The sequence below is a fragment of the Prunus persica genome, chromosome G3 (genome assembly GCF_000346465.2).
Source record: "Prunus persica cultivar Lovell chromosome G3, Prunus_persica_NCBIv2, whole genome shotgun sequence".
Taxonomy (NCBI): domain Eukaryota; kingdom Viridiplantae; phylum Streptophyta; class Magnoliopsida; order Rosales; family Rosaceae; genus Prunus; species Prunus persica.
The window spans coordinates 9,350,348-9,375,929 of NC_034011.1; the positions used below are offsets into that span (position 1 = coordinate 9,350,348).

General features: G+C 37.2%; 2 protein-coding genes across 3 annotated transcripts; one reads left to right on the forward strand and one right to left on the reverse strand.

The window, feature by feature from the left end:
* Positions 1,618–6,399, reverse strand: LOC18783449 (berberine bridge enzyme-like 21). The gene is made up of 3 exons (XM_007217430.2): positions 4,823–6,399; positions 1,825–1,921; positions 1,618–1,734 (listed from the first exon to the last, which is right to left on the reverse strand). Exons 1-3 carry the CDS (start codon positions 6,397–6,399, stop codon positions 1,618–1,620), a joined length of 1,791 nt encoding a protein of 596 aa, XP_007217492.2.
* On the forward strand, positions 6,612–9,169 carry LOC18784125 (F-box/kelch-repeat protein At3g06240). Of its 2 annotated transcripts, none has more exons than XM_020558853.1 (3): positions 6,612–6,915; positions 7,341–8,713; positions 8,879–9,169. In XM_020558853.1, the coding sequence occupies exons 1-3, from the start codon at positions 6,874–6,876 to the stop codon at positions 8,955–8,957; spliced, it is 1,494 nt and encodes a 497-aa protein (XP_020414442.1). In that variant the 5' UTR covers positions 6,612–6,873; the 3' UTR covers positions 8,958–9,169. The 2 variants fall into 2 exon arrangements, with proteins under 2 accessions (XP_020414442.1, XP_007217408.2); XM_007217346.2 differs by lacking the exon at positions 6,612–6,915 and adding an exon at positions 6,956–7,029.

A 25,582-nucleotide genomic window follows, 5' to 3' on the forward strand; every position in this document is an offset into this window, starting at 1 on the left:
CCATGAAAAATACATCGGTCGTTGTCCAGTCCGATATTTCTACAACCTCCAAATCTTGTTGTCGCTTCCGGATGAGATACAACCCTAAATCAATGTGCTGCACATATTTTTCTGGTCAATCTCATAATCTATGTACATTAAAACAAATGCATAATCAATTAAACTTATATCTCCTTTCAGCCAACCGTCAGCTTTTACGAGGGAAGTGAAGAATTCAATCTCAGCTTCCAGGTGGCCAAATTGCATCACTAAACTGTGAATATAAAAAAAATTTAATCACAACAATTAAAAAAATATATACATTCATGCCTTCTATCTCAAAAAATAAAGGACTTACTTTTGGGTTATGATGCCATTCCTAACAAAGTTTCAGCAATTTCACCATATCATCATGCGGAATCACCTTCATTGGGTCTAACATCCGAAGTCGAGTTGTCTTTGGCATAGTTTTTTTCACCAATTCACTAGCTTCAATGATCTTCCACATAGGAATAATCCTCTTCCTCTTCCGTAATTGGACCCCTTGTTCCACAGCTTTACCTTTATCATTCAACAAAACGTTCAACTGAGATAGCACAGCTGTAGGTTGATCCAAATCAATGTCCCCGAGAGTAAACTCAACCTTTGTCCCCACCGTGCTCTCACCAATGTCATCACCAAGCAACATAACTTCATCATCCTCTTCCTCACATTCCTTTCTTTGCACTTCCTTTTCCTCACTTCTTTTTCTTTTCACTTCCTTGCCCTCCCTTCTTTTTCTTTTCGGATCCTCTCCATCATTGCTTTTTATTTGCAGTTCCTCTTCCTCACTGCTTTTTCTTTGCAGTTTATCTCCCTCACTATTTTTTCTTTTCACTTCCTCTCCCTCACTGCTCTTTCTTTGCAGTTCCTCTCCCTCACTGCTCTTTCTTTGTAGTTCATCTCCCTTATTGCTTTTTCTTTTCACTTCCTCTCCCTCATTGCTCTTTCTTTGTGCTTCCTCTCCCTTGCTGCTTTTTATTTTCACTTGTTCTTCCTCACTTCTTTTCCTTTGCGTTTCCTCTCCCTCACTTGGTTTTCTTTGCACTTCACCCCCTTCAATCCCCTCATCTTCCTTTTCCTCTCCCTCAAATCTGTTACTTGGCCCTTCATCCCATTCAATGTCATCAACTTCCTCACATCCCTTAAATAGATGTGAGATAGCACAATGATTCATCCTCTCTTTTAGTAAATCTGGGTCCCTCCTTACTTCCTACTCAAACTGAGGACCTAAACAGTGGTCCAAAAGTTTTTCCATCTGTATGACCTTTAACTTAAGAACGTCCATTTCCCGCTTTACTTGAAACAACTCGGACCTCAACAAGCTTACCATCTTATTCAACTCATCAAGATCAGCACATGAAGAAGGAATTGACTATGCCGAGACAACAGCAGGGTGATCCTGTGGCCAACTCCAATATGGTTGTCTCATTTCCTCTTCACTCGGACGTAGCGCCCGCAACTGAACTGACTGTTTTAGAATACAGACAAGATTCATATTCAATCATTCTACTTAATAATTTCATTGAATCTTATAAACAGTTTCAAGGGTTGCAAACCAAACCTCTTTGCTCTGGAAAAAATAATTGTTCAACTTTCTCATCTCGGAAACAACGTAGTAGTTCTCCATTGCAAAATACGCGGGACAGCTGTTGGATCAACAACCTTGCAGTAATCCAAGTCCGCCATTCTAGGAATTAATTCATATACCCAAATCTACACAATTCACATGACAAAAGTCATTATTTAAGTTTTAAAGTCCACAAATCATAACTGACATGAACATTATTACCATCTCCTTTGCACTTCACCATGCTTATCCTTCTTGCCCTTCTCATTTCTCCGGCTTGTTCCCGTTACCTTACTTTTCCCCTTCCCTCTTCCCTCTTCATTTTCAAAGCTTTTCGTATACTTTGTTGGTGCAGAAAATAGACTGTATTGGGTTTTTTCAAAGGACACCGAACCCCACGAATACTTGTTGAATGCATTCAAGTCCTTTAAAGGGTCAGGTAATTTACATTGATGTTCAAATGCTTGTCCCTTCCCAAAACCAATAACTCAACAAAGTAAACAAGAGCTAGCTTGTAGATGTCATCTTCCTCTGTGCACCTCAGAAATGCTTCTTTTAAAGCATTACATGTAATTTCTTCGTCTATAAAATATCTTTTCTGAAGTCTAATTTCAGTATTTTCTCCATTACAAACTTCAGGCACTTCCCCAAAACGAAGCTCTGTGATCAAACAAAAATCCAGACGAGTGAACTGAGCAACGTCGCACCCTATTAAGAAACTCAGTCCATCCAAGTCTTTCACACCTTACCCCGCGACTCGACGCAACACAACCCCATGCACAATCTGCCTACTAAACTGAATCTGATCTATATTTAGAAGATGGCCAAAGCATGATGTCTTGAATTGTTCTAATTGTTCGGCACTCAACTTCGCTCTAATTGCAGCTAGGGATGAATTTGCATGTGAGCAGTTGTTCACCCGTGACGCATATGCCTCTGACTCTGGCCATACCAGCTGCACGTTGGATCCCATTTTCTAAAATAAAAGATGAAATAACGTGAACACATATATTACCACGTATTTGCACAATCATATTGGTATTTACACAACTAGTCAACCAGGCACATTACAAATTTTACATGCTCATAGGGATTTCAAAAAATATATATATTCTAGTGCCAGAGAGATAATCTGCACTCTGCACTGCTTCAAATGTGGAAGGTTTTGAGGGCCTCCTCCAATTCAACACCATTATCTTATTCATATCATTATTGACATGTTATTGATATGTTATTGACATGTTATTGACTTGATTTTCATTCGTTTTTTAACATATACCCAAGCAAAAATTAACATGCAAGTGAAGCACAAAGAAGAGATGCCAAATCCAACTACATTGATGGTACAAATAGAGGAAAACCGTTACTCTAACCCTAAACTCAAATTCCATAAATTACTCACCAAATGCTGGTTATTGAACAATCGCAAGGTGTTTGTGCGGGGTCTTTGTGCGGCTTTGCTCCCCAAATGGAACCTATCACTTCCAACGAATACGGCTTCTCTCCTTCCCCTTCCACTGCTTCGTCCCTTCCACTCAAAATAAATACTTTTTCAGGGTTTAGAGAACGGAGTTGCATTCAACTGTTGCCTTCAACCGTCGTTAACCGTTGCCTTCAACCGTTTCTCAGAGCTTAGTGGTTTCTCAGAGCTATGGGTTTTAGAGCGATGAGTTTTTTCTGTTCAAACTTCGAACGTGCCTTCTTTTTTTTTGGGACCAACTTCAATGCTGGATATTAAATTCGGGTTTGGGTTCCTCACCTACCCAATTGTAAAACTTTATCTCAATTCTCCTCAGCCCTTAGATTGATCTGATGGCTATAAAGTGAACCCTTTATAACTTGCCACTCATTATAGTCTGGGCGAGGAGAATCTGTCCACAATCTGGTCAGCCACGTTTTGGCCTCAAATCTCCTCCAAATCTGGCCAAAGACAACTTTTTTTAAAGATAAAAATATTCTGAACACTTCTCCAGAAGGCCACGAACCCATCCGAGGTCATCTTGGGCTCCGAAACGCAATAAAAGCCAACAATCTCACTATTCCAGCACCGCGCACTGCTCCTTTATTTTATTGTCAGAAAATAACCGCTTGGTAGAAAAATCTGAAATTTTGATACGATCAAGCTAAGTGACTCACGTATGTCCTCCAACTGGAATTACTCCAAAATTCGTCCATTTGGTTATGTTTTGCTCCATAGGAAGTCGAAAGCCCTATATTAGAAATATAATTCAAAGTATCAAAATTCTTCCAAAATATTAACCAAAATATACTAAGAATGAGGTTAAATATATAATATAAACTCGACTCATCACCAATCCAGTCTAATATTTCTTGCTTTCAATTATCAAAGTGCAGGCAGAAACGCTGAAACTCAATTTTAAGGACAAGTATCCTGAATCATACAGAAACTCCCATCCATCTGCACCACTCATGTTGTTCCTTGGGCCTTTGGCATTGTTGGTCCATGCAGATAGCTTCACTGGAATCTATAATCATGATAGGATATCACCAGAAAAAAAGGACGAAGCGTTGTCATTGTAATGTGACCCACAAAGGCTACCAATGTTTTGAAAATATCACAACACACATGCAGATAGCTTCACTGGAATCTATAATCATTGTCTCCCTGGGTTTATATACTCTTGTTCCTTTCAAATTGTTTTACGAAAAATGGAAGAAATAGGGAGAAATTCTTTGTAAGAGAGTGGGGTGTTTGTTCACAACTCATTTTTGGTAATTCGGATTGTCATTGTATTGGTTCTGATGGTTCAAGGTGAACATATCTTGGTCGGAGGCAAAGTGAGCCTTGTTGTTAAGACGTTGAAACTTTCCCGGTGAATTATACTCCCTATCTTTTCTCTAGGGGACCGGTACAGATTTTTCGCATTCTTGTTTCTCAAGTATCTTTTGATTTGTATCTTGGAGAAGTAAGATGAAGGTGCATGTAAAAAAATAAATTAAATTTCCAATTACTAAAAGCTCGAACAAAAATTCTTTCTACCAATTACCACAGTACAAAATTGAGGGGTTGCAAATCTGCTAAGAACTAACTAATATCTCGATTCGACTGGAAAAAAAACCTAAGTAATACAAAATTAAAAAGAAATAAACAAGAACACCAGTGGAGCCAGTACTAGCTTCAGCTTTCCCATTGATAGCTTGGAACTCGAGCCACCATTCACATCTAAGTGCAAGATTGGATGAGGAGGGTCTGAGTTGAAAGTTGGATAAGGGGGGATGCTCTGCTCGTTCCTGAAGAAATTTGCTGGATCAACAGCAGTCTTCACCTTCACCAACCTATCAAAATTTTCATTGAAGTACTTCAAACCATACACCTTTCCCTGTTCATAGCTTCTATTACCAAATTTATTGACACCAATGTCAAGGTCCCTGTAATTCAAGAAAGCACTCCTTGGGTTCTTGGACACAAATGGGGTCATGAACCTGAAAAGCCTCCTGGTGTCTGTGGTATAATTCTTCTCTGCTTCAGCCCCTGCTTCCCCCCAGCTCACAGAGTACTGAACTTTGAACAAGTTCCCAGCACGGTGCGGAAAAGGGGTGGCAGAGGCCGGAATCCGACTCATCATCCCACCATATGGATTGAAAACCAAACCTATTTTGCCTATTTCAATCATCTTCTTCCACACTAACTCCAACCTACTTTTGGAAATTGGGGTTTGAACATAATCAGACTTTCTTTTCAGGAAATTTGCATGATCAGGATTTCTATCAAGCAACACATCAGGGGAGGTCCCATTATCATAGTTAGCCCACCAAAGAACAGACTCAATCCAGCTCATCTCCTTACAGTCATCCTTCTTCAAACCTAACTCAGGAAACTGCTTCCCCAACAATGACACAAGTTGGTCAGCATTGCCTAGAAACTCAGCCATAATTGTGGCCTTAACAGTGTTGCTCCCTGGCTGCAACAGCAGCCTCATAAACAGACCATCATCTGTGGTTGGCGCCACCTCTTGCCACCTCGAAACAATGGCGGTTGCATTCTCTTCCAACGTTCTCGCAGCCTGGAAAACTGTGACAGTTTCTGGGACAGGAACCAGCTTCAATTTGTATGCAACAATGACACCAAAGCTTCCTCCACCCCCTCCTTTAATGGCCCAAAACAGGTCTTCTCCCATGGCTTTTCTGTCAAGAAGTCTCCCCTTAGCATCAACAATCTGAGCATCAAGGACATTGTCAACAGCAAGGCCAAACTTCCTCAACATGTTTCCATAGCCACCACCACTTATGTGCCCACCAATACCAACTGTGGGACAAATTCCAGCAGGAAAGCCATGAACTTTGCTCTTCTCTGAAATCCTATAGTACAATTCTCCAAGTGTGGCTCCAGCCTGAACCCAAACCGAGCTGTCCTCAATGTCGTCTACAGTCACAGTCCTGAGGTTGAACATGTCAAGGACAATAAAGGTCTGATCAGACCAGTAAGAAAGGCCCTCATAATCGTGCCCGCCGCTTCGGATTCTCAGCTGTATGCCAAGCTGTTTGGCACAGACAACAGAAGCTTGAACATGAGATGAAGCTGAGGGTGTGACGATGAGGACTGGTTTTGGGGTTGAAGTGGTGTTGAACCTTGAGTTTCTGATGTAGGCTCTTAGAACAGATGAGTATGAAGGGTTGTTTTCGGCATAGATTATGTTGGACAATTGGGTTGATGATGGGTTTGTGTTGGTGTTTAGGCATTGAAGAAAGTTGTCATAGACAGAAGCTGAGGCTGCCCATGAAGCAGAAACATGAAAAACCAGGAGAAGAACAAGTGAAAGCATCATCATCCGAGGCATTGCTTCTCTCATTATCTTTGTCAATTTGTTGTATTTTTGTATGTTGTAAGGTTTTGGTCCTCCTATATATATAAATACATAGACACCTGTTTGTTAAGGGAATTGTCAACTGTAGAAATTTAAAATCATTCCTTGGCACAATGGGAAACTCAATTCCTTGGCACAATGGGAAAGTTTTGTTTCCTTTTTTTCCATCAACACTTTTTTTAGTATCTTTCCTAATGAAAGGGGCGATAATAGAATCAATTCATCTTTATTATGTCTAGCGTTAATAGGAAAACCAAAAAGTATATTTTCTCTATCTTCAGGAAAAAGAAGAAAGGAAATTGGCCTTTTTTTATAAAAAAAAAAAATTTAATACATTTTGTTTTTAGGATATGGTGGGAATGAAATTAAGAACGGAGGGGGAGCGTTGGGTACCTTGAAAAATAACCAAAACGACACCGTGTATAAAAAATCCCCTCTCTCACCCATGCTCACCGTTTCATGACCCATGCCAAACAAGCAGAGCCCTCTTTTCCGCCCAAGGTGCCAGACTCTCTCTCACTCTCTCTCTCTCTCTCTCTCTCTCTCTCTATATTATATCACTCGTATATTATATCACTGATTTACGCTGAAACTTGTTAGTAATAGGAAAAACATGTAAATGGTTCTTTTCCACTTTAATCTATTTATTTTATTTTTGATTTCTATTCACGAAGGGGAAAAGAAAATCTGATGAGGAAATCTTTGTCAAACCCATTAGAGAGATGGAAGAGGAAATTACTTAATTCCTTCTTTAAATCCTGCGTTTCTAACTTGTTTCCTAAATTTTTTATACTTTCTGGTTTTCTTATTTGATTAGGATTTCTTTCCACTCTAGGGTTAGATCGTTATAAATACAACCCCCCTCCCCCTCCTCCTATGTAATAGAGATTGGAGATTTGAGTTATTGAGTAAAGTTTATTTTGCAGAGATTGGAGAATTCTTGGTGTGAAGCCATTGCATCAAAATCCACAGCTTCAGCCACCCCAATACGAAACACAGAAATGGGTCCTTTTATAACAGATGTTCCAAAGTCTGTCCTTCAAGATGTTATAATGAAGCTGCCACCAAGGAGCATTATCATGTGCAAAAGCGTCTGCAAGACTTGGTATTCTCTAATTTCGGACCCTGCATTTGCTAGGCTGCATTTCGCACAAGCAGAGGCCTATCCTATGGTCCGGCCCGTGGATGGAAGAAGCGTGTCAAGAAACCTTTTCTTGGTTGAGCCTGAAGATAGCTCTGGTTTTGATTTGAAGGACTATGATTGTAACCGGTCTCGTGTCCACATGAATCTTTCCAAATATAAATTCCCATTGTGTCATGCTGAGGAGTTACTCAATTACCATAGGAATGGCAATGTGATGCCTAGTCATGAAACTGAAAGAGAGGTTCACATGAAGATGACGAAAATTGATGACAACAACAACGAGGTGGATTGGGGTGAAAGTATCGCTTTCATGATGCAATATGATCACAACAACTACAACTTGGTAAATTCTTGTAACGGTTTGCTTTGCCTGTCTGATTATTTCGTGAAGTACCCTGCTGCTGTGTGCAATCCAATAACCGGCGAATTTATAAACCTTCCCCATGGTCCTCAACATGAGAAGGCAATGACTTTAATCGGTAGTGGATTAGGTTTCAGTCCGAGGACTAACGAATATAAGGTGGTGAGAATTCTTAAGGAACGGACACGTGATCCCAATAAGGTTGCTGAGATACACACCCTGGGAACAGGTTCATGGAAATCTGTTGGCGCTGCTCCCTGCTCAGACTCTCAGCAATCATTCCCCACTTGTGTGAAAGGAATGCTTTATTGGTTTTGCGGTGAGTGGACATGTGCTAGTGTGATTTCATTTGACTTGGATACTGAAGAGTTCGAATCGGTTCCATCACTGCCTTTTCGGGAGGGTGGTCGTGATGTGGGCATGGGAGATTTGGGAGGTAGCCTTTGTCTGTGTAAAATTGAGAGTTTTGAAATCAATGTGTGGGTAATGAATGATTCTGGTCCACAAAAACTTTGGATGAAGAAGATATCGATTTGTACTGCTTTTACTCGAAGTTGGCCAAGTGGCGTATACATACCCATGAAATACTTTGAGAATGATGGTCTGTTGATGTTTAATTCTCGTCTCAATGCCTTCTTTTACCATCACCCAGGAAACCACAGTCCATTCATTTATCTTAAGCTTCGAGAGATGAATTATTCAGCTTCTGAGGCAATTAGTCATGTTCCGAGCTTTATTTCGCTCAAGGATATTCTGGTGGGGAAGGATGTAGAAATACTGAATATCAATTCAAGGTAAGGATATTTAAACTGTCGTCTATGTTTTTATTCAGTCTTTGATTGTACATGGTTGAGTTTTATACTTTTGAGTAGATGAACAGCATATTTGAATTTATTTTTCTCAGTTGGTTTCACTTGCTAGATATTTTGTTTTTAATGTCACAACTGTTGTTGATGCAGGTGTGCAGTGTTGAAGCTGCCCGGAGAGACCGAAGCCCTATCTCTGGTGGAAGAAAATGCCAGTTCGATACGCTTCTGACAGTTGGGAAGAATGAAACAAGCACACAATGGTGGATGTGATGCAGTCTAAGAACCTTAATTCGCATCTAACTTAGTGGCCGTCAAGTGTTTTGTTGATGTTACTTTAAATAGTTTTGGATTACTTGTCATGTTTGTGGAAGTACATTGCTAATTACAGGCTTTACTTATCATCTTTGCTTTGGTTAATTTGGTGAGTGAAAGATTTAACTACATGTCTGTCTGCCCTGAACACAAAACTCAATTCGATTCTGTCTTACAGCAGCAATTACAAATAAGCAAAAGTAAATATCATAGTTTCTGTTGGCACACCAAAATCACCCAAAACAACTGAATTCACCCTTTTCTCCGTTTGTAAATCAAATTTACATTCCCAAATGTACACTCTTCATCCGAAGTTACTTTAAACATTTTTGGATTAGAAATCAATGAGCCCAAGTTTAAGAACATAAAAAGAACACTTGCAGTAGCAGGGGAGTAATAGAGGAAGGGATTGAAAACAAGCAAAAATTTGGATACTATATTGAAATTAACCAAATTGAAAATGCCATAACTACGTAACTTTTGGAAAATACTTGCCTCCTGCCCTGGAAGTAGGAACTCATATTTTCCTGCCAATCACAGTTTGACATGTGTGTAGAGATTTTCTTTTTGTGTTTTTGATGAATTATTTTCGCACGTGTCAAACTGTGATTTGTAAGAAGTAGGAATGCCCCTTTCCAAGGAAGGAGGGAAGCAGTATCCGTAAGTTTTTTTTTTTTTCTCTTCAAATCCCTTGCGCTTAACAATTTAGGTTGCATTTCTGCCCTTATGTTGTTTTTTTATTTTTTTTATTTTTCTGAAGTAGTTTGTAGGCATGGTTTATTGTTCCATGTTTCAACCAAATCACTGCTAGAGAAGTAATTTTGATACTAAAACAAAAAAGGATACATGGTAATAGCAGGGTGAAAAACCCATAAAAAAGTCCCATAAAAAAAAAAATTGTGATACCCATAGCAGTGTTCCATTTTTCACTAAAGACCCATAAAAAAAATTGGTTAATTTCAGTTTAGTATCCTTAATGTTTCACAATTTTGAAAAGTAAAGTGTTTGAATTGAAATTAACCAATTTTTTTGGGTTAGAAACTCAGTTGTGAATAATTGTTTAGAACTAAAATGAGTTGTATTTTATGAACTTTGTAATACTTCATTACTGTATATCTGTGAGGCTTAATAGAGAGCTAATAATGTGCATTATCAACCTTTGATTTGATTAGAGGCATGTAGACAACAATTTTGGCATTGTTTATATCCTTTTTTCTCTCACACACACAATGAAGATGTCAAAGGGGTTCGAATCTAAGATTTATAATAAGCGAGTCAAGGCCTTTTCCACTGGACTAGACCCCGGTGGCTTTATGTATCTTTGGTTAAAATACTAAAAGACCAGAGGATTTATTTACCTATAGTGTCATTACTTGAACAATTTGTACTGTAAAATTATATGTATTAGTAAAAACAAAATTGTAAAAAGTAACTATAATTGATCAAGCAGTGCCTTGTTTTGCCATTACCTTGTATCTACACTGAAATAGAATTTGGTTTGTTTTGGAATTTTGATGGTCTAGGATGGTTGAATGTGTTGGAAAATTTAAAAATGTAGGAGCTTATGAATTTATTTATTCCAGCTTTGCTCTGCTATTGTTTTACCTTTTAAATCCTTAAGCCATTTGGAAATACCTTATAAAAGAACATGAACAAAGTAAACAATCGCACAACACCAAGAATTTAACGATATTCAACAACGTGCCAACATTCCCAGTCATCAGCAAGGTCTAAAATATTGATGATTTCGGAAATATCGGAAGTTAAAAAATATATAAATTAAATAGAAATATTGGGATATTATCAATATCGATAAAAATTGAATAAAAACCAAGGAAATTGTAAGAAAAACTTGAAAATTTTTCTTGAAACTTTGGAGGATGTTTATTTAGTCAATTATCTGTTACTTTCTCACAAAAAATTGGAAGGAAAGGCATTGCATGATGGGTTTAATTTATTTAAGTTGATTATACAGCGAGCTGACAAACACTGCGAGCGTAGAAAATATGTAGTAATTAATGAAGAATATTAAACACACCATAATCATTTATTTATAATGATTTATTACAATATTTTACACTTTATATATTGCATGATAAGATACATGAGTGATTTAGTACCACATAAAGTTCCTATAAGGTTCAAATTTGAGTTATTTACATTAACACCTCCTGAGATTTTCGGCTTTTTAACAAAACTTTTTGAGGTTTTAGAAATTACAAGAACACCCCCTGAGGTTTTAAATTGTTTTCACAAAACTCATTTTCATTGCTTTTTCATCCAAAGATTGGTGATTTTATACAAGAAAATTCTCCAAATGACTAAGTTGGCCTTTGAGATTAGATTGCATATACTTCATTGAGGTTAATTTTGTCATTTGTAAAATATTTTTCAATGAAATCATCAATTTTAGGACAAACAATCAACGAAAAGGGGTTTTGTGAAAACAAACTGAAACCTTAGGGAGTGTTCGTGTAATTTTTGAGACATGAGGGGGTTTTATGAAAACACAAGAAACCTCAAGTGGTGTTAGTTTAAATAACTCTTCAAAATTTTCATTGTCTTCATCATCTTGATATTGTCGATATTATAGCAATATTTGGGCAAATATTGCTGAAGTGTGAGAGAAATTATCGATATCAATATTTTTCAATATTATCGATATTTATATGATATGTATATGGATATGTTCTAAAATATCTTTGACTCGAAAAAACGATAATATCCTCGATATTATCAATATTTTAGACTATGCTCATCACATACATAAAATTCACTAGTATGACCAAGATGTAGGCCTCATCATTTGGTTCACGGGCTCATGGGCCAATGGGGGCCTAGCTGGCCCCTGAGAAATAGCCCGGCCCGGCCCGTTATGTACTTTGGGATGGCCCGGCCCGCATTGGGCTGGGCTTGACTTGGACTTGGGTGTTTAAAGCCTAGCCCGGTCCATAGGCCCTGCCTGGTTGAGCCCAAGAAAGCCTGGCCCAACCAGCCCACAAAAGCTCAGCCCGTTATGACAGGACCTGCCCCGGAATTTCTCGGAACCCGGAGCAGACCCTGTCTTTGTTACCGACATCACCCCCGATGCCGGGCCCAATTACTAAAAATCGAGACTTCTACCAAAATTTTGGCAGAGTCTCCCCTGTAAATTGAGCAAACCCAACAAAAATTTAACCTGCACAAAACACATAATATAATCCCAACCAGCAGCATGCTTCCAACATACTAAATGGCCTCCGGCCTCACAAGTAAAATCTAACATGGGCAATAACAGAGCATCTACTGAATTTAGTTTACAAGAATAGTTGAGTAGAAGGAAATTACTCGAAGCCTAATCTACTGATGTAAACGATTCGGCCTTCGAACACTGCTTGCAACCTTCCTGGAGCGACTACTGGTTGGGGGGTGCAAAACAGAAAGCATGTGAGTGGACAAAAACAAGATTTGCATTTAAAACAACATAGTAACCCCACCGTGTAAAAGTAATGCTCAAGACATGTAGGTTCACAATTCATAATTAAATGTTCAAAAACATATTTCACTAAAAACTCTTTAAAACCACAAATCATTCCATCCATAAACCTCATGCCCACAATTTTACTGCTCCTACCAACCCACTGTATAGACTCTAATTTCTTCACACTCACATATAACTATACAACATACTCATCACACTACCTAGGTACCGGGAAAACAATCCAACCGGGGGATCGTTTGACTAGCCTGTAGGGTTTCCAGGTGCTACCCTGCGTCTAGGGATGAGTGGTCTAACCGGGGGACGAAACTCCATAGCTCACACACCGGAATATCCAACGCCATGTGTAGCTCCAATACTAAGCCCTACACGCGCAGACTAGATCATCACACACCGGAACATCCAACGCCATATGTGATGATCCCAAGCAATATACAGAATCTTTCCATACGCCAGAAATTCCAACGCTGCGTATGGGAAGTGTCTCACATGACGGAACATCCAACGCCACGTTGTGGGAAGCCTAGTAACTGGAGGAGGTACTTACATAGTGTAATCATACAACTTCTCGCAACAACCCCTCATACTCAAGTCCTTCCACAAACTCACCTCAACAACTCAAGTACCCCACCAATAGACAATATATATATATATAGAACTTCCCCAATATCCATACAAACATACTCTCTATACTCAAATATGTCAAACCCACAATATATTGCCAAAGCGCTATACAAACATCAAATTCAACATTTGAATATAATATATTCAATATACCAGTTAAAACATTATGCATAAATCTTTCATCAATAAAACCATGCGTATGATTGAAAACAAAGTCCACTCATAAGTATTCCCACGCTGCCTGACCACAGAGGGTCCTGCCTGCTGAGTACTTGTAGTCGGAGCACATATTTTGAGATACAAACTCTGAATTAATATAAAATTACTTCGAAACAAAAATTAATTTCTTAAATCCCCAATTCCTGGTGTGTGTACGTAGAACGAGATATCCTGTGGTCCGGTTACAGGTTTAGGTTTGTACGGTTATCGCTGACCCACAAATTTTGAATTATTGAATTGGAACATTCGGGGCTCTGATTCACGATCCGCGAACTCCTACACGTTTCTAAGAGTGGCTAGAACAACATATTTTAATTGGGAAACGATCCAACGGTCAGAACCTATCGAACCCGGATAACGCACAATATGCGAAAATCCGTTCGATAGTCAAACGACGTCCGAATTGAGATCTGCGAAATCCTACGTACTCATGACAACCTGAGGATCTCATCGAGACAAAATGTAGCTTCACCACCCTCGCCCATGCGCAGCCACATGCGTCGGCAGCGCGTGGGTGTGTAGAGTAAATTCCGGTGACGGAAAAACTCCACACATGAGCTCCCCCTTCCTATCCTAGATACTTCTCGAGGTAAGGATCATTTTATTCAACTACAGGGAGGTCCAAATAGGACGGCAACTGGCCGGAATTTCACTTTGAAATCCGGCCAAAAACTAGGTTTTCAAATTGATTTTCTACAAAGCAAATCGATCCAAACCTATGCAACAGTCAGCTAGAGCAAGGAAAAAGAGGAAGAAACCTCACATTTTTCATCATAATCGGACGGCAGAGGCGACGGCACAACGATGGCCAAATCTCCGATTGAACCAGTCAATATTGCCGGCCGAATTCGAGGTTTTCGACGGGGAAAGCTGGCAGGTCCTGACCGGGACGTCGAGAGGAGTCGATCGGGACCAGTGGCACGCCCAGCCGTGGCCAGTGTTGGGAGAATCGAAGAGAGAGAGAGTTGGTGTCGGGGAAAGAGAGAGACTGAGGAGAAAGAGAGAGACTGAGAGAGAGAGAGAGAGAGTTGAGAGCGCGTGAGGAGAGAGAGAGAGCTGAGGTGAAAAATCTGATTTTTACTAAACTTTTAGAATTATTTACAGTTTTGCCACTGAAAGTGTTTTGATTGTCGTTTCCTCATTATAACTCCGATTCAAGCTTATCGCGTGTCTACGAATTCGTCTCAGTACGACACCCAAAAATACTAGTTGTGGTCCCAAACTCCTTCCGGATAAGAAAATGACTAATTTACCCCTACCCCAAGGGTAAATTTGTAAATTCACTTAAATAATTTAAAATATAAATTAAATTTGGAGTCGGGGTGTTACACGTTAGGCCCGCATACATATATAATTATGTATAAATAAGGGTTTAGAATTAGGATTATATCACTTGAATCACAAACCACCCCTCTCTCCCCCCTTCCCCCATCCCCCTTCCCGCCTCCTTTTCATTTTTTTTTGTGTGTGTGGCTTGTTTGAAACGTTGTGTTTGTTTCCACTGAATTCTGCTAATTTTTGTATCTATATTTTATTTTTTTGTGCTGAATCCAACCGTATAAAGAAGAAAAAAATTTGCATAAATGGTTGAAAAGTTATAGGTCAAAAACTAGACAGATGTCGAAACTGAGAAACACAACTCTGCCTAAAACGTGATAAACTAGTGCTACCATGGTGATAAAAGGGTTGATATAAATTGTTGTTTGTGTTTATTTTGGGTTTCTTGTTTTGTTTTCATTTCATTTACTTTTCTTTACTCATTCCTAGTTTATAAGTGGATGATTAGCACATTAATTTATGTCAATTCTTAATACAACAATTATATATATCAAGAATAAGACCAACAACATATCATATCATCAAACATAATCATACCACCAAATATATTCATGCTTTTCTTGAACCCATCACCAAGCATTTGCATATTTCTTCATACAATCCTTTTTAAAAAAATATTTTTTTGATACTTATTATTTTTTAAAATTATTTCTTACAACGTGTTACGGTCTAATTATGATGCAACTGAGTGCCTCTTTTTGAATGGCACACTGTTTCTTTCTCCTCTTCTTCTTCTTCTTTTAGAATAAAGTAGGCCCATTTCGGTCCGGCTCGATGGGCTTTCTCAAGCTCGGCCCATGACTCGGGCCTGGACTTTGAATTTTCTAAAAAACCCAGTCCAACTCAGCCCGTTATTTTCTCCATCCTCTTTGAAGCTCTGCCTGGCCCGACCATGCCCATTGAGAAGCCCTAGCAAGAAGCAATTTCAATTACAAGAATACTCTCTCCACCCTTTAGCCTCTTTTTTCTAAACTCCTAGGCCCCATTTGGTTCATGGGATAGGAGACTTGGGGATGGGAAATCAATTACTTTCTCATGTTTGGTAAGTCCAGACATGTGAAATCGTTGTCTAGCCCATGGGAAAGTAGGAGGGAAAGTGAAGCCATCCTCCCAACTTGGGTTTTGTTTTCCCTCCTCATGGGAAAGTTTGGGAAAATGAGCCAATATTAAATAAAAAAATTTCATGAATATTTTGTCCCCATTAACAATTTAGAATTACTATATATCATTAAATGTATTTTTTTATTTGATTTAATATGGGCATAATTGAAAATTTATACAAACTTTATTTTCCATTCCTACTCAAAACAAACACAGGAAAGGAAATAAAGTGATATTTCCTGGTTACTTTCCTAGCATTACCAAACGTGGGAAAAGAATATTTCATTTCTCATCCTTTCGAAAATGACATGGAAAATAATTTCCCTTCAAATTCATTCCGTGAACCAAATGGGGTCCTAGTTCTTAATCTATCTCTTTCATCATTACTTGATGTCTTAGTGTCTCCCTCTATTCTCTCTTATTTTTGTTGTCATCCCACACCTAAATGTTGTGAAATTTCCCCTATATAAGCAGTTCCTTCCATGGATCAGTCATTATATTCTAAAGAGTGCACCCGTTCTCATGTTTTTAAACCTTGAACCAAACGGCCCGTTGATTTTTATTTATTTTTGTCAAAAACATGTTTCATTAACAAACACAAGAGAGAGCTAAAACAATAGCCCAACAAAATTAATACAAGGCCTGACGGAAAGCCCAAAGAAAAGCCACCTTTATTTTATTCCTTTACTTTAGCACTTGTTATTACTGTGAATAAATTTCTTATAATATATATATTTTGGATCTGGAATATTTAAGTTATTCATATACTTTTTTTGTAGCGTATTTGCTTAGCAAGTCAAATTGCGTCTTCTCTCTCCATTTAGGCTAAGATCCATAGCTATCATTTTAGACATTTGGCTTTTGGAATTGTTGTAAAACTGAAAGGTGAAAGGTGAAAGGTGAAAGGAAGGGTAAAGGAAAGAGTATTAGAATGTGCGTTGGCAATTAGTGGAGAGGGCCTAAGGGATTTTGCAAAGTTTCTATCCTCCAATCCAATGTGGACAATCTCAACACGTCCCTCACATGTGGAGTCTATTGCTTAGTGGGAGAATGCGGGATCGTTGGCTTGCCAAATGGATAACTGACTCTGAGACCATATTAGAATGTGAATATCCAACTAATTGCCCAACATCCTTTAAAGACTACTGCAAAGCTTCCACCCTCCAACGTGGGAGCTCTAAACATAAAGAGCAGTGAGAGAAATAAAACATATTATAGTAAATTGAGCTTAGACTCATAATATTCATTTTAAATCACCTACAACCCTTTTCTTTAGTTTTCCATTTAAAATACCCAATTTTTCAAATAATACCCGATGACTAGGATCTAATTAAGCAAGTTACCTAATATAACTTAAAATCTGATTTATTGTATTTTTAAGATTCCAAAACTACCCCTATTTATAAGTTAATGTGTTATGGGGGATGTAACTAATGACACCCATTCAATTTGGAAATATCTCCAAATAGTTGTAATGGATGTAGGAACTAATTTAGAAACTTATTTGAAATTAAATATTAAATTCCACATTAAAGTTTTAGTAATCTATTTTACGACTAGTAATCTATTTTTGAATTAATGGTGTTTTCCTTCTATGAATTACGACTAGTAATCTATATAAAGTATTAATAATTTAAATTCAATATTAAATTTAGGAGTTAATGTTGTTTTCTTTTTATGAATTATACCACCAGTAATCTTTTTTATTATAGTTTTATGAATAATAGTGTACATTCTAATTATGTTGAAAAATAATTTGATAATCTATTTATTGTTTTGTTTTTAAAATATTTTTTTTAAGTAACCTATTTTTTTCTTTATTTCTTGTTTTATGAAAAATAATTTGATCATCTTTTTACTGTTTGTTTTATGAAAACATTTTTTTTTAAATGAGCCTATTTTTTCTCTCAAAATAATGTACCTATTTTTTTTTCTCTAATAATGTACCTAGTAAAACAATTTACCTACTATAATGAACCTATTTTTTTTCTCTAATAATGTACCTATTTTTCTCTCAAAATAATATACCTATTTTTTTCTCAAAATAATGTACCTATTTTTTCTCTCAAAATAATGTACCTATTTTTTTCTCTAATAATGTACCTAGTAAACAATTTACCTAGTATAATGAACCTATTTTTTTCTCTAATAATGTATACCTAGTAAAACAATTTACCTAGTATAATGAACTTTTTTTTCTTCTAAATAATGTACCAATTTTCAATAAATTATTGTGTTCCTATTTTTAATTTATGAAAAAAATACGGAAATTTCAATTACAAAGTAATTGACCTGTATTTGTTAATTTTTTTGGTAAATATTTTACCTTTATTGATATATTTATATTTATATTTTTCATATGTACATTATTGGATATGTAATTTACATATTTTTTTATTTGCAATTTTAAAGGGCCATATCCACTGCCCCTCCTTCCCTCCACCCATCTTCCCCTTCCTCTCCTCATCTCCTCTTATTTTTCTCTCATATTTTCCTTTCCTCTTATCCCCTCTTCTCCTCCCCTTTCCTTCCCCAGATAGTCTAAATCTGGTTAGATCTAGGTCTATTTGTCTATTTGTTTTATTTGGTTATTTTTGCAGTGTTCTAGGTGACTGGTGTTGTCTTTGTCTCGGTAGCGGCGACAGTATTGACGCTGTATTGTGTCTCTCATTGGTAGAGTTGTGATACCTGGTGGCTGATGTTTTGTCTCTGTTTTAACGGCCGCGGCACCAGCGACGCTAGTGGTAGTTGTTGGGATGCGGTGCTCTTCTTTACTCTATGCCGACTGAAGAACTATGCTTGGTCATAGGAGGTTTTCGTATAAGACGCCGTATAATTACAAACAAATCCACGGCTTTAAAATACAAAATATCGCCGTATTAAATTAATTTACAACGACGGAAAATATAAATATAACGACGTCATTCTCGTATAGTTCTACGACGTTATCTTTAAATCGTACAATAAATTTTATCGTCGTATTTATTCATTTTATACGTCGTACCTTTAATTTTAACGGTCGTCTTAATAAGAATTTTTGTTAACAATTTTTTTCTTTGATTTTCTTATCCTACGTCGGTAGATCTATTTAATGACAAGAATTGAAATAACCACGACGGTTTATATAGAACACCGCCGACATAATCAGATTTGTCTGAGATCCCAAGGGTTACGAAATCTTACCAGATGGAACTCTGTTCCACATCATAATCTTAACAGATGACACAGATTTGCAAATATTGCGTCGTGTTAGTTTACAAATTCTAGAACATTAATTTCCCTCATTTTAAATTTCCTCGGGAAAGAAAAATATATTTATCACGCTTTGGAATTGAAAACTAAAACTGAAAGAATACGGGAAAAAAAACTCTATTTATAATTTAAAATTAAAATCCACGTCGGTTGTAGTACACTTAACGACGTTTAACAAAATAATCTACGTCGGTAATTATAAATCTACCGCCATCTTAACTTAATATAGACGACGATAAAAGACGACGGTAGAACAGAAAACCGCCGTTGTTTCAGTTTCTTTAACATATCTTTCTGCAGGACTTGTGTAGTTCAAAGCATTGACAATGTCTTCATCATATCTCCCAGAAACTACTGATTCAATTGCTCATGCTTTAGAGGCCATCTGAAGCCATTTCTATTCTTTATCGCATTCTTGAAACCCATCTTCTTCTTCTGAAGCTCTACGGATAAAGGAAGAGGCTATCACAAATCCGACGGATCTTCTTAGGCAAGAAAATTAAGCAGAGGATCAGGCACATCTGATCTTCAGATTTCCCTGAGAAGCGAACTTTCCTTCGACAGCGAGTGGAGGCCAGGCTTGCATCTCTTTTGATGGAAAGCAAGGAGTATTCAGAAGCACTAAGTGTCCTATCAGGCTTGATCAAGGAAGTGAGAAGGCTAGTTGACAAGCTTCTTCTTGTGGACATATATTTGATGCGAGTAAGAGAGGAAGAACTTGGAACCTTAAATGTAAACCGAAAATGAATGAAAGCGACAAATTTATAGAATAAATTTTTAAAACCAACGGCGGTCCTTACAAAAAAAAACGCCGTTTAAATTGTAAAATCAACGTCGGTATGATAGACGTATATTACAGGAATCCACGTCGGTAAATTAATAAAAACGACGTGTTTTGTAATTTATACGTCGTAGTTATATGTAACCGCCGTATTATTTTTTTGAAATGGTTTTATATGTAAGCAACTTTTCGTCTACTTGACTTACACATTAGTTGTTTTTATATTCTTATTTTATTTAAATCTGTCATCCAAAAAAGAAACTTTACATATTGCAGAATATTAATTTCCTTCGTTTTAAATTTCCTCCGGAAAAAAAACTTTATTTATAACGCACTGTAATTGAAAAATAAACTGAAAGGTCACGGGAAAAAAAATTCTATTCATAATTTAAAAATTAAAATCCACGTCGGTTATATTAAACCTAACGACGTTAAATGAAATGATTCCACGTCGAACGAAAAATATTGCGTCGTGTTAGTTAAAAACGACGTAGTTAAATGTAACCGCCGTATTATTTTTTTGAAATGGTTTTATATGTAAGCAACTTTTCGACTTACACATGCACTGTTTCCAAACCCGATTAAAAATTTCAATCTCCCAGAGAAACCTTTTCGTCTTTTTTCCTTGTCAGAGCATTGTCAGAGTTTCTCATCGTCTTCCTCTCGTCTTCTTCGTCGTCTCTGAACTTAAACATCGATCATCTTCCTCTTGCTTTCATTGCACGCAAAAGGTAAGCTTTCATTTTCACTATTTTGGTTACTGTTTTGCATGCTCATACGTTTTTTGTTTGAAAAATCTTTTGACCTTTTTTCTGGCCAAAATCATTTTACTTCTTTCCAAGTTTGATAAAATATACAGACAAAGAGGGAAAGTTTCCAACTTTGAAGACAACTACATCAACTAAATAAGACGACGGTAGACCACGACGGTTCGTCAGTTGTTCTAGCGTCGTCTGAAAATTGACAAAGTTGTTTTTAAAATAATAGTCTTTTTTTATATGCTTGTTTAATTGCAGGTTTGATTTCTCTGAACAATGGTTTTTGTTTTTCCCTTATTTGATAAAATATAAAGAAAAAGAAACTAGGGTTGGTATCTAATATAGACGACAAAATATCTTATTGTTTTACGTCGTGTGAATGTTAATACCACGACGGTGTATTACTATTGACGTCGTATGAACATAAATACCACGACGTTATATAAATAATAGTTTACCACGACGGTGTATTACTATTGACGTCGTGTGAACATATATACCACGACGTTATATAAATAATGGTTTTAAACATTTATTACGTCTGAGATTATTTCATTGCGTCGTCTAAAATCATATCATACGTCGTATTTTTTTAATACCGTCGTTTGTGTTCTTAATGTTTTCCTGAAATATTTTCACTTGCAGTTTTGTCTGTTAAAATGGTTTCTCAACAACAAACTAAGGATTCTGGCTCCAAGAAGCTTGGAATGGTAGCTCCTCAAGACAAGTCTTCGAAGGAGATGAAGTCTTCGAAGAAGATGAAGTTTGCTTCATCATCTGCTGAGACAGAACAAACCAGCCAGACAACAATCTCTGATGATTCAAAGACTGGTCGAGGTATGAGCACAATGCCTCGTGTTGTGAAGAGAAAGCTTCAGAAACTGAGGCCAATTGTTGAGTACAATAAAAGGGGGAAAGGTGTTGGCCAAGCACATATTGAGATGCAGTCGTATATTGGTGTGTTGGCACGCTCCAGGATCCCACTTGTGGACAAGAAATGGTCCCAAATCCCCAAGGATATAAAGGAGCAGATTTGGGAAGCAGTTGACATGGCTTTTGTCGTAGGCCAAGGGGGCAAGACCTCTGTTTTAGCTTCTGCTTCCAAGAAATAGAAGGATTTCAAGTCTACACTAACGAGGCATTATATCCTTCCATACACCAATGACAGGGAGAAATTAAGCCAACCCCCTAAAACATATAAATTCATAGAGAAAGCACAATGGGATGCCTTTGTAGCTTCAAGGCTATCCAAAGATTTTGAGTCTGTGCATTCTCAACATGCACAGATTAGGGAGAAACTCGAGTACAATCATCGATTGTCTCGAAAAGGATATGCTGGATTGGAGGATCAATTGGAGGAAACCATGCCTGGGGTAGAAATTGATCGATCTACCTTATGGAAGAGAGCTAGACAGGACAAACATGGTAACATCCCTGATCCAAAGGTGGCAGAGAAAGCAAAATTAATTGTAAGCCTACTATCACTCTGTTTTAAATTTTTATTAAACTGTGAATTATTCTTATTACGTCGTATGTTATATTTTTCGTCGTGTGAATGATATTACCACGTCGAAAAGTTTTTAAAAACGTCGTTAAAGGTCTAAATAGGAATCACTACTATGTTTTCTGTAATTATAGCATAAGACGTCGGTGGTTCATTTTCGCGTCGTGTGAATGATATTACCACGTCGAAACTTTTTTAAAAACGTCGTTAACGGTCTAAATAGGAATCACTACTCTGTTATCTTTAATTATAGCATAAGACGTCGGTTGTTTATTCATTTCGTCGTTTTAAATAAATAACCACGTCGGTATAACTACCGTCGTGATAAGTTATAATAACGTCGGTTTATACGTTATTGCGTCGTGTGAAATTATATAATACGTCGTTTGTACATAAATAACCGTCGTGTGTTTTTTTGTTTATCTTTTTTTAGGATGAATTGCAGAAACAAGTCTCGGAAGGCAAAGTCAGAGTAGATGGCAGCAATGATGTGCTGACCATGGCTTTGGGCCCCGAGCATCCAAGCAGACTAAGGGGAGTTGGTGCTGGTGTTTCCCCAAGGCAATATTTCAATTTGCCCAAACCACAGAGGTTGAGCTTTGACGACCGTTTGAAGGACAGTTTAAGAGTTCTCCTTCAAGAAGAGACTAAAAAGATGGAGGCTAAGGCAAGGGAAGAGGCCTTAAGGATGGAGGCTAGGACAAAACAATTGGTAGAGGCTGAGAGGGAGCATTTCCTGAGTCAGCTTTCCCAATTAATTCCCAATTTTGATCCAAGCATGCTTAAACCAAGAATTAGCCAAAGCCCCAAAAATCCAATGTCTGACAAAGCTAGCTGCTCTGGAGGTGATATGAGATCCCTACATTTGGAGGATGATACTGCCAAAATGGGGAAACATCAGCCAGATGAAGAGAAGGAAGAAGAAAAAAGAGATGAAGAGAAGGAAGAAGAAAAGGAGAACGAAGATGAAGAAAAGCATGACGACAAGGTATGTTCACATAACTTTGCCTTTTTTATTTGTTTTTCAAAATTTCAGACGTCGATATTTTTATATAATCCGTCGTTTGTTTAAAACTTAGACGGCGGAATTTTTTAAGACGTAATAAAATATTTAAACGACGGTTTTTGCACCGTCGTTTAAATTGTTTCAGACGACGCTTTATTAATAACACCATCGTCTTTATTGAATTACCACGACCGTTTTTTCACCGTCGTTTAAATCCTTTTAAGACGACGTTTTATTCCTTAAACCGTCGTCTTTATTGAATTACCACGTCATTTTTTTTATTTCTTTAAACAGGTTATTGAAGTTGGTGCTTATTCAAATATGGAGGCGCCATCTTCTTTAAAAACCCTTTGTCGTTTTGTGGAAACGACACTCCTGCCTGAGGATAAGACACTCCAATTTACAATTGATAAGGAGGTGTTTGGTGGTGAGCGCGATACCTTCCTCCTGCCTGAAGATATTACACAATTTGCAGGCATGGAAGAAATTGGAGCTACTGTATTGGCTGTATATATGAGGTTTGTACTTCTAAAATAATACCTCGTTGGTTTATATATTGCGTCGTCTTAACTAACTAACCACGTCGTCTTAACTAACTACGGTCGTGATAAATATATTATAACGTCCTCATCTATTTCAGTACGTCGTGTGAAATATTATAATACGTCGTTTTTTTTATACATAACCGTCGTGTTTGTTTGTGCTGACTTGTTTATATTATTTTATGTATTTAGGTACTTACACGATGTTTTGAAAGAAGCCAATATGTGCAGCATGGTTGGCTTTATCGACCCTGCTACAGTTAGTGCCAACTCTGGCACAATAACTGAAAGATCACGACTCGTAGCAGCTCGACTTCAGAAGACAGACGGTGAACAGATTTTCATGATGCCTTACAATCCAGGGTTAGTCTCCTTAGGATTTTGTTTTTATGATTTTCAATAAATGACAGCTTATAAACTAACCACGTCGGTGTTTTATTTTATTTAGTCGTCTGAAACTACTAACCACGTCGGTAGTTATTTATCGTCGTGAGACAGCTATAATGTCGTCGATTGCTACTTTATTTCGTCGTGTGAAATATTATAATACGTCGTTTTTGTAAATAACCGTCGTTTTTATATTAATTTTGTGCAGCCGTCATTGGATTTTGCTGATTGTAAGAGCAAAGAGAGAAACCGTCTATTTTCTGGATCCTCTGCCAGGAAATCGTGTGGTCGATGAAGAGGCCAAAAACATCGTGAACAGTGCTTTAAAAATATATAATACCCACATAGGCCGAGCAGGACGTAAAAATGTAATTTGGAAAACTCTCTCAGGCACACCAAAGCAACCCAGCAATGTCGAATGCGGGTATTATGTGATGCGCTTCATGAGGGACATCATCATGGATCCTTCCTTGGGGTTTGAGAATAAGGTAAGAAGAAATTACCTTCATACATTTCACGTCGTTTTTTGTATTATCAACGACGGTCATGTAAAATTAACGTCGTTGAATGGATATACTACGTCGGTTATGAAAAATATCGTCGTCTGTGATTGAATTTCTTTTTATTTATAAACCCTAATAGTCATTGTTTATGCAGTATGCCAAGGGAAACCAGGAAGCTTCATACCCCCAAGAAGCCATTGATGAAGTCCGGAATGAATGGGCAGAGTTTGTTTTCCAAATTATTAAACAGGGCAATTATTGAACACTTGATATTTATGTATAATGTACAAATTTTCTCTATAATATGTAATGTAAAAATTTGTTGAGGTTTTTACATTACAAAAAAAAACAAACATACAAATTGCTTAACCGACGTGTAATACTTTTCCAACGACCTAATAAAGTCACAAACCGTCGTATTTTGTTGTTTCGTGTTTTAAACAAATACGACGTAAAAATATAGTTAGACGACGTTCTTTGAACAATTGAGTCGTTTATGGTATACAACATCTTCAATTTCTTAAGGGTTCAGGGTATCATCGACGACGTTTATGTTACGACAGCGGTTAAGTCGTTGATATATATATTTTACGTCGTATAGGTAAATAGCCGCCACGGTTTCTCATTTTAACGACGTCATTTTAACGACTTAGTAGTCTATTACAATTTACAACGTCTACAATTTATTAACACCGACGTGGTTTGTTGTTGTGGTAAGAATATTTTATTATTTTTATATCAAAATATTCAAAATAAATTTAAAATAAATCAGAAAATTGAAAAGTCAACTCCTATGAAGTCATTGATATATTTTCTTCCACATAAACCTTGAAAAAATTCATTTTGAATAACAAAAATTTAAAATGACCATCCAAAACAAAATTGTTTTGATGAGTCATAAAATCACTTCTAGTTTTATGGTTTAGGGTTTAGAGTCTAGGGTTTAGAGATTAGGGTTGTTATTTATTGGGGTTTATTTTTAAAGTATAATTTTTGGGTAGTCTAGGGTATATGTTAGGCTTTAAAACCATAAAACCTTTTATAAACTT

Excerpts from the sequence above, each read along its gene's own strand:
- LOC18783449 (XM_007217430.2), bottom strand. The coding sequence starts at position 6,399 with ATGAGAGAAGCAATGCCTCGGATGATGATGCTTTCACTTGTTCTTCTC. Across the intron at positions 1,922-4,822 it reads AGGAACGAGCAGAGCATCCC|AAGCTTTGAAAATGAAGAGG; the intron begins CCCTTATCCAAC and ends AAAGTATACGAA. Across the intron at positions 1,735-1,824 it reads AGAAGGATAAGCATGGTGAA|ATTTGGGTATATGAATTAAT; the intron begins GTGCAAAGGAGA and ends TGAATTGTGTAG.
- LOC18784125 (XM_020558853.1), top strand. The coding sequence starts at position 6,874 with ATGACCCATGCCAAACAAGCAGAGCCCTCTTTTCCGCCCAAG. Across the intron at positions 6,916-7,340 it reads AGCCCTCTTTTCCGCCCAAG|AGATTGGAGAATTCTTGGTG; the intron begins GTGCCAGACTCT and ends TTTATTTTGCAG. Across the intron at positions 8,714-8,878 it reads ATACTGAATATCAATTCAAG|GTGTGCAGTGTTGAAGCTGC; the intron begins GTAAGGATATTT and ends TTGTTGATGCAG.